Genomic DNA, 9,339 nt, shown 5'->3' with positions numbered 1-9,339 from the left:
CCATGGAACCTCCTATCGCCTCATCGGTCGCCGTTGCAGCCACGACAACACAACAGAGACGCACCACCACGCCTCAAGAACTAATTCTCCGGCCGGCAGGTCCTCGCGTCATTCAGGATGGCACCCATGGCGACGGAGCAGAGCCAGCAGCACACGAGGAAGGCGGTGGGTCTGGCGGCGCGCGACGCCTCCGGCCACCTCTCCCCGCTCGCTATCACCCGGAGGTACGCACGCACGCACGCAAGCCAGTCGCTCTCTCGGCGCCGGCGGTGTAGCTAGTACGCCTCCGCATCTGGAGACAGCGTCTTTGCCGTCGCTACGTTCGCAAGAGACGCGTCCATGCATGGCCGGGCGGCGCCGTCCGATCATGCCCCGGCCCTTGGTTGCATGCGCCATGCATGGTTCCTCCGTGGTGGAATAACGATAATTCTATACACACGGAGTAATACGGGCTTTTATGGACTCTGTGCGTTAACCAGTCTTCTCCCCTCCCCCCCCCCCCCCCCCCCCCCCCTCCAAAAAACAATTTTCAGGGTGTGTGGGGCCCGTCATCCTTATTTCCTTCAATCACATGATCCCAGCTAAGCCTCCACCCCCCCCCCCCCCCCTTCCAAAAAACAATTTTCAGGGTGTGTGGGGCCCGTCATCCTTATTTCCTTCAATCACATGATCCCAGCTAAGCCTCCCCCCCCCTTCCAAAAAACAATTTTCAGGGTGTGTGGGGCCCGTCATCCTTATTTCCTTCAATCACATGATCCCAGCTAAGCCTCCCCCCCCCCCCCCCCCGCGCGCGGTGAAGTAAGTAAACAATATGTCCGTGCGTGTAGCATTGCTCGTGGAATAATCTTGAAAGCGGGCGAGAATATAAAGAAACATCCGAAAAAGTATACAACCACAAGATAGTAAGGTAGCTCTTTTAGAAAATCAATCCTGAAATAACTGGCACCCTCGGCGTCGTCGACGCCAAGGCATGGAATTTTCGCTCCACAACTCACCCGTGCCACCGCGAGGCCGCCATGAGGAATGCGATGGTGTCAAATCCCCAGATCCGGATCAGGACACCACCCTCCCTGAGAGAGGGCTCGTCTGAACTACCCATCGCAACACCTCCCGTTGGCCACACAACCCGGGAGGAGAGCCACAACCACCACAATGATGCCCGCCGAAGAGCAACCACGCGGACCTCCATCCGGGGCCGCTGCCCCGACATCCTTGTCGCGAGAAAGCATGTGCCGCCCACATCACAACGCACTCAACCATGGTAGGAAGAGCGACGACACAACATCCACTCCTAGCCCGTCATTAGTCTTCGAGTCTGGTTCGGCGGCACCACCGTAGGAAACACCAACACCTGCATTCCTAGCCAATCCCGGTGGATTGGGAGGGACACGACTCCGAGGCTGCGATGACCGCCGGCGAGCCAGCCCTAGCCCTTGGCCAAGCGAGCTCACACGACATCATGTCCATGGTCATCGGCGCCAATCCGCACACTGACGCAAGGCTAACACGACCACCACCATCGAGCACCATACCCGCGAGCACATCCCGGGCCAAGCCCAACTTCTCCTACCCGAAGCACTTGCTCCGATCCGCCACGGGAGCAGTGGCCTAGCCCAACTTATTTATCCCGTATACATTATATTTTTTTCGCTGCAGATTCTCAAAATAGTCTCCGTGGCATGTGAATTTGTTTCCCTAGATTTCCACGTGCTGGTTTTTGGGTTGCTTTCTGTGTTATTTTTGTGTAATTCGGCCTTAATTTGCAAATAGAATGAATTGCCATTTGTCCAGTACAGCCGTAACAAATAGTGTGAATTATCATGTGTCCAGTACTACAACCGTAACATCGACACCCTCTTTTTTTTTGGAGTTTTTAGACGACGCCACTGTTATTAGTTGTAAAAGCCGCATACATGTGATGTGTCACTCTCAGTGACTCGTCACTATTAGCTTGCGGTACCATTCACTTTTCCTATATGTGGCAAACCTAAATGGCACACCTGTTTCAGTGACTTCATTGATTGATTAGTACTCCCTCCCTCCACTATTATAAGATGTTTTGGATATTTCAATATAAACATATATGGACTGAAGCAAAGGCACGCCTATTTCAGTAACTTCATTGATTAGTGATTTACTAGGACTTGACTGGCCGGCAAAGAGGTTGTAGCGATTTTGTTTTTTTTTTGTTATTACTCATTAGCTTATTTGGATTAAAACATCTTGATCAGAAGAGGATTTAGTTTCCTAGAACTTCTGCTAGAGAATAAGCTAAGCAATTTAATCGTCATCACATCTTTCGAAAATAGTGAATACCTAGCTAGTTAGGCTCATTTAATGCAATCATGCAAAGGTACGATCACAACTTTGTCATAAAATTCATTCGACATTTTTATTTTACTTACGTATCCATATAAAGTAATGCTACCAACATGTGGGCACACCATGCTCATTACGAAGCAATAGTTTGCAGTGGGAAATGAAAGACTCTTCGAATTCGTAGATGGTGCTAGTGGCTTTATGTTGTTATCGTAGATGTGCTAGTGTGCTATGAGCTGTATAAGGTCATTGCTGGATGGTTTTAGGATCTGCAGTCCTAGAATTTGCTTTGCAATTTTTTTTCTAAAATTTCTAATGTTCTGAAGAGTAATAATAGGCTGAATTATGTGATTTGCTCAAACGAGTGAAATCATTTGTATGAATGATAAAATTCAGCAGATTGATTAGACAAAAAATCAGCAAACAAAAATTGGTCGTTTGCATGTATGACTGATCGTTTGGCTTTTGATCGTGTGGGTGGGTGTGAGTGGTGTTGTGAACCTTGTTCTTGAGGGATTCAGTTATCTAAAGCCAGGCATCCACCTCTTGATAAAAAAATAAATAAAAACTGAGACTAGTTGCATTAACGAGCACTGAATTGAGTTGATAGACAAAACCATGATTTACTTGTGAGATTTATCAGCCTGATTTACACACTTGCATGTACTACCTTCATTCCAAAATATTTGAAGTTATACGTTTAGTGTAAGTCAAACTTCTTTAAGTTTGACCAAATCTATAAAAAAATATACAAACATTTTCATAACCAATTTAGTTTATTTAGATTTGTCATAAAATACAGTTTCATACTACATACATTTGACTTTGTAGTTATTGGAAAATTTTCCTATAACTTGGTCAGGCAACCTAGAACTTCAATATTTTGGAACAGAGGTAGTACGTAATAGCGTATCTTTTTATGATGTTCATGTTTCTTATGATTCTTGCTTCAGGAGCACTGGAGATGACGATGTGGTGATCAAGATTCTGTACTGCGGGATCTGCCACTCTGACCTACACAGCATCAAGAACGAATGGAAGAACGCCAGGTACCCCATGGTCCCTGGGCATGAGATCGCCGGCGAGGTCACTGAAGTCGGCAAGAATGTGACCAAGTTCAAGACCGGCGACCATGTGGGCGTCGGGTGCATGGTGAACTCGTGCCAGTCCTGCGAGAGCTGCAACAAGGGCTTCGAGAACCACTGCCCGGGCATAATCCCCACCTATAACTTGGTCGACCTTGATGGCACCATCACCTACGGCGGCTACTCCAGCATGGTAGTGGTGCATGAGCGGTTCGTTGTCCGGTTCCCCAACACCATTCCGCTGGACAAGGGCGCGCCGCTGCTGTGTGCCGACATCACCATGTACAGCCCCATGAAGTACCATGGGCTGAACGTTCCAGGGATGCACCTTGGCGTGCTGGGACTGGGCGGGCTGGGCCACGTCGCGGTCAAGTTCGGCAAGGCCTTTGGGATGAAGGTGACGGTGATCAGCTCGTCGCCGGGGAAGAAGCAGGAGGCCCTCAAGCAGCTAGGCGCTGACGCCTTCATTGTCAGCAAGAGTGCCGACGAGATGAAGGTACCAATCAAACAAGACCATATATATAAATTTTCAGTCTTGCTAAATCTCAGTGACTGAGGCTTGGTTATATTCGTGAGATCTTACATTGAAATCCGTGCAAAAAAAGTTCAGTTGTTTTTTTTTCTTTTTCTTCCTTACATGTTATGTCACTTGATAAGTCTAAGTCGATGAGACCTAGCCGCATCTATAGATTTTTTTTCTCTTCCAAAAGATGAGTTTGGGCCTGCTTACTGCTTAATTTAAATGTGTCATCTTTGCAGGCTGCGATGAGTAGCATGGATGGCATCATAAACACCGTGTCTGCAAACATCCCCATGGCCCCTCTCTTGAGGCAGCTCAAACCCAACGGCAAGATGATCCTGGTTGGTCTCCCAGAGAAGCCTATGGAGATCTCTCCCTTTGCTCTGGTTGCCGGTAAGCCCTCCGACCTTACAAGCCTAGCTAGCTATATATCCTCTCCAGTCTCACAAATCTATACACACATTGTACGTCTGGCAGCGAACAAGACCCTGGCCGGGAGCTGCATCGGCGGCATGAGGGACACCCAGGAGATGCTCGACCTGGCGGCCAAGCACGACGTGACGGCTGACATCGAGGTGATCGGTGCCGAGTACGTGAACACGGCCATGGAGCACCTTGCCAAGGCCGATGTCAGGTATCGATTCGTCATCGACATTGGCAACACCCTCGACAAGGCCGCCGCCGCCGCCGAGTGACTTAGGCTCTCTGCTTTTGTCAGTAGTAACAAAAGAGACAATTAATCTGAATTTCTATTTTTTGTGTGCGAAAGCGTACGCCCATAGGTATACGCGCTACTTGTATTTATATGTGAAGGAAGCCAGCCTTTCTTTCTTTCTAAAAAAAATGAGTGAAGGAAGACGGTACATGAATTCTTCCTGAACTCTTTGGCAGATGTTGCATGATATCCCAAGAAATCATATGTTATATACACCATTAGTTTTCGAAGCGGGCTCCCCTAACGTAGTAAGTAAGTGGTTCTGTTATTTCAAAGAGGTTTTTTACGGTACCTTATTATACTGCTATAGGAGCGCTGAGCAGTATAGATGAAATCTGGCCCTATTTGAAAAGGGAAGTTGGAAGATGCAGCATTGTGTATCAAAATGAAAAACACTATTTATGGTCCTTACCTATGTAGGAAGTGTAGAAATTAAACACCATCAACTTGGACACCGTTCATTTTGATTAAGGCCCTTTTACTACCAAAGTTGATATTACATCCGAGAATATTTTCTATTGACAGTTGAGGTGGCGCATAGTTTTTGTGTATTTTTTTTTTTGCTTGCTTTACTGCAATACTCGGTGCATTGATGAGAATTCAAAATGGTGGTAATTAGAAATTACTAGCTAGCTAGAGAAATCATGCATGCTAAAGTAATGAGATATCACATGAGCTTTTCGCGAAGATCCTCTCTCTCTGGCTCGCCCCGAGGCTCTGCGAGATCGTGTCGACTAATTAGGGTGCCTTCATTGTTGGACGGACCGTTCACGACAACTTCGTCCTTGTTCAGCAAACAGCGCGCCAACTCCACAATCTCAAGAACCCTCAAGTGCTCCTGAAGCTCGATATCGCGCGCGCCTTCGACACAATCTCATCGCCCTTCCTACTAGAGGTTCTTCAACACCTCGGTTTTGGCAGACACTGGTGCGAGTGGGTTTCCATCCTCGTCTCGACTGCTTCGACGCGGATCCTGCTCAACGGCACCCCAGCCCCTCAATCCCCCACGCGTGCGTCCTACGGCAGGGTCACCCCCTATCCCCATTGTTGTTCACGATCGTCATTGATTCACTCAACTCCCTGCTCTAGTTCGTCGTCCGCTTGGGCATTCTTCAAAGGTTAATGGCGAGGCACGCCGCATCCAGCATCTCCTTGTTTGCGGACGTCGTGGCGATCTTTTACCAACCCCCCCCCCCCCCTGCGCTGGCAGCTATTTGCGAGCTTCTGTGGGTATTCGAGGCCGCTTCTGGGCTTTGCACCAACTTTGCGAAGTGCTCATCCATGCCCATCGGGTGTTCCCCGGAGGTCTCCGAGGCAATTGGGGAGGCACTTTCTTGCCCCATCACCGCCTTTTCAATCCACTTGTATGAAGGAGGAGCAGGCTTACCACTTGATCGGCAACTAGTTGTGAACAAATATGGTCAAACTTGCTATACGTCCTGAATTCTTTTTTTTTTTGAAATTTTGGCGAGAAAAAACTAGAAATTCAAAAAAAAGTCATCTTTGAAAGAAAAAAATTCTTAATTGTTGCCAAATGCCCATTACACAATCCAAAAATTTGCCATGTTTTTTGGTGGACAAATTTTCAAAACTTGCCATCAGCATTTTTATATATTTTTGGTATGTGTCCATTACGAAATCTCAAAGTTGCCAGCTCTTTAGAGGAGAAATTTTCCAAACTTGCCTTGTGCATTTTTATTATAGGAGCATTGCAATTCCATTACTTAGACAATGACAATTATTCAATTAATCCATGAAATTTTTTATTACTTACCATGGCATCTTTATTATTTAGACCATGGAGATTTTTTTAGGTAGCATGCTAATTTCGTATTTTTTTAGATCATTGCAATTTGTTTTCAATGGGACCATGGCAGCTTTATTATTTACACCTCGAAATTTTATTAATTAGGCTATGTCAAATTTATTATTTACACCATGTCATATAATTAGACCATGGCAATTTCAGTTTCATTAATTAAACTCTTGGCAATTTTCTGTGCCTTTTACATCTTTTTTATTTCATCTTTGGACCATGACAATTTTATTGGACTTATCTAGATAAAACATTTTTTCTATTGAAGTTGCCATCGGACCAATTATATTGTTTTACAAACTAGAGTGTGGCAATTTTAGCTCTTGTAGATGCCATGTCACATTTGTTTTTTTAAATATAACATGGTTAAATTTTGAATTAGGGGATGGTAGTTTTATAAAGTATAGCATGGAAATTGCAGATTTTTGTTCTCTGTCCTTTATACATCGGATTTTAAAAATATCACATTTTTCAAATGAGCGAATTGGGCCCACCTCGCCTTTCCACTGACGCTTCACGGGCCAGCTGAGGGTTTGCTTGGACAAAATCGTCCTCGCGAACGTCGATAGGGAAGACAGTGGTTGACTCGACCCTTTTCTTGAGGGGAACGAATTGTTCGCCCAGGTCCTCCCAAAGCTGACAACCGCCAGCTATTTGGGGTTCAAAATCAAAAAAAGAAAATGAAAATGTCACTCTTGTTTTGTTTCCACCCACTCAAGATGGAGAAGTAAAAAAAGTCTTGCAATGACAATAGAGGAGAGGTCGTTCGCCAGGAAGCTGGTGTTGGAGCTAAATCTGGTAGATCTCGAGTAGGGGGTCCCGAGCTGATGATCTTGGCACAATGGTAACAAGGAGTAAAGGAACACAATTTTTACCCAGGTTCGGGCCCTCTCCACCTACAATTTTTACCAAGGTGAAAGCCAGTTTTATTATTTACACCTTGCAATTTTATTAATTAGATGATGGCAATTTTATTAATTAGACCTTGAAAATTTTACTATTGACACCATGGCAATTTTATTCATTAGACCATGACAATTTCGTTATTTAGAATCTTGGCAATTTTGCGTGCCTTTTACAACTTTATTTCATCTTTGGACCATGACAATTTTATTGGACTTATCTAGATAAAACATTTTTTCTGGTGAAGTTGCCATCAGACCCATGATGTTGTTTTACAACTAGAGCATGGAAATTTTAGTTTTTGTAGATACTATGTCACATGTGTTTTTAAATATACCATCGTTAAATTTTAAATTAGAGGATGACATATTTATAAAGTATGACTAGCATGGCAATTGTAAAATTTTGTATCTTTGTATTTTATGCATCGGATTTTTTTATTCTTGATGACATTGTTAATGAGCTAGTTGGGCCTACATCACTTTTTCATTGACGTTCATGGGCCAACTGAGGGTTTGCATGAACAAAATAATAGTAGCGAACGTTGGAAGAGAACACGGTGGTGAGAGTGGATTCTCTCCCGTGCACGGGAGGTTCCGTGCATAGATTAGTGCATTGGTAACTTTGGATGGGCCCCTGCATACAGTTTTTTTGCAACTTTTGGCAGCTCCACCCATCCCACCGCCCATCTTTTTTCTTTTCATGTTCAATTTTCAATCTTCTACATATTTTGAATGATACTTCCAATTTAATTTTTGTTTTTAGATCCATGTTGCTTAAGATGAAGGCTTTCAAATAAGATCCATGTTGAATATGTTTTGATAAGTTTTTAAAATCAGTAAGTTTCAACTGCTGACACTTGGTATGCGCGAATGATAAAATGGCAAGTTTCAGAAAGTTAAACTTAAAACTTGGTGTGCTCTCGTGAGGAATCCAACGACTTTACGGATCCCAAGGTAAATCGGCTGGCAAAGCAAGTTTCAACTACTAAAAGTTGATAAAAACAATTATACAACAAGTTTCAAAACTAAAACTTAAATCCTAAACCCTAAGCCCTAAAGCCCTAATTCCTAAGCTTAGAACCCTAAAGCCCTAAAAGCATATGAAATTTGGTAAAACTTGATGAAACATGGTAAAAAATAATGTTATGATTATCAAGTTTCAGTATTGAAACTTACATTATTTAAAGCTATCGAAATGTATTCAAAACTGGACTTGTTCCAAGTTCTCGTCGCGACAAATACACATTGCAAACAAAACTTAATTTGGATTTTTGATTCAAAAAATGTAGTAAGTTGAAATTAGAAGATGAAATGAAAAATACATGGAAGATAGGATGGATGGAGCATGCAACTTTCTGACAAAAACTTACATGCATGGGGTGTTGGAAATATGTCCTAGAGGCAATAATAAATTGATTATTATTATATTTCCTTGTTCATGATAATCGTTTATTATCCATGCTAGAATTGTATTGATAGGGAACTCAGATACATGTGTGGATACATAGACAACACCATGTCCCTGGTAAGCCTCTAGTTGACTAGCTCGTTGATCAATAGATGGTTACGGTTTCCTGACCATGGACATTGGATGTCGTTGATAACGGGATCACATCATTAGGAGAATGATGTGATGGACAAGACCCAATCCTAAGCATAGCACTAGATCGTGTAGTTCGTATGCTAAAGCTTTTCTAATGTCAAGTATCATTTCCTTACACCATGAGATTGTGCAACTCCCGGATACCGTAGGAGTGCTTTGGGTGTACCAAACGTCACAACGTAACTGGGTGACTATAAAGGTGCACTACGGGTATCTCCGAAAGTGTCTGTTGGGTTGGCACGAATCGAGACTGGGATTTGTCACTCCGTGTAAACGGAGAGGTATCTCTGGGCCCACTCGGTAGGACATCATCATAATGTGCACAATGTGATCAAGGAGTTGATCACGGGATGATGTGTTACGGAACGAGTAAAGA

The 9,339-nt window shown here is 44.0% G+C and overlaps 1 protein-coding gene across 1 annotated transcript; it reads left to right on the top strand.

Moving 5' to 3' along the window:
- On the top strand, positions 1-4,869 carry LOC125515211 (putative cinnamyl alcohol dehydrogenase 5). The gene is made up of 4 exons (XM_048680650.2): positions 1-224; positions 3,273-3,900; positions 4,164-4,317; positions 4,402-4,869. The coding sequence occupies exons 1-4, from the start codon at positions 118-120 to the stop codon at positions 4,617-4,619; spliced, it is 1,107 nt and encodes a 368-aa protein (XP_048536607.1). The 5' UTR covers positions 1-117; the 3' UTR covers positions 4,620-4,869.
- The last annotated feature ends 4,470 nt before the right edge of the window (positions 4,870-9,339 follow it).

This window comes from Triticum urartu, chromosome 6A (assembly GCF_056163025.1).
Source record: "Triticum urartu cultivar PI428250 chromosome 6A, HENAU_Tu73, whole genome shotgun sequence".
NCBI classification, from domain to species: domain Eukaryota; kingdom Viridiplantae; phylum Streptophyta; class Magnoliopsida; order Poales; family Poaceae; genus Triticum; species Triticum urartu.
The sequence above is the reverse complement of the archived record's forward strand: the minus strand, read 5'-3'. Positions and strand labels throughout refer to the sequence as shown.

Coding starts and splice junctions, on each gene's coding strand:
- LOC125515211 (XM_048680650.2), top strand. CDS start 118: ATGGCACCCATGGCGACGGAGCAGAGCCAGCAGCACACGAGGAAGGCG. Junction 225..3,272: donor CCGCTCGCTATCACCCGGAG/GTACGCACGCAC, acceptor TTCTTGCTTCAG/GAGCACTGGAGATGACGATG. Junction 4,318..4,401: donor TCCCTTTGCTCTGGTTGCCG/GTAAGCCCTCCG, acceptor TACGTCTGGCAG/CGAACAAGACCCTGGCCGGG.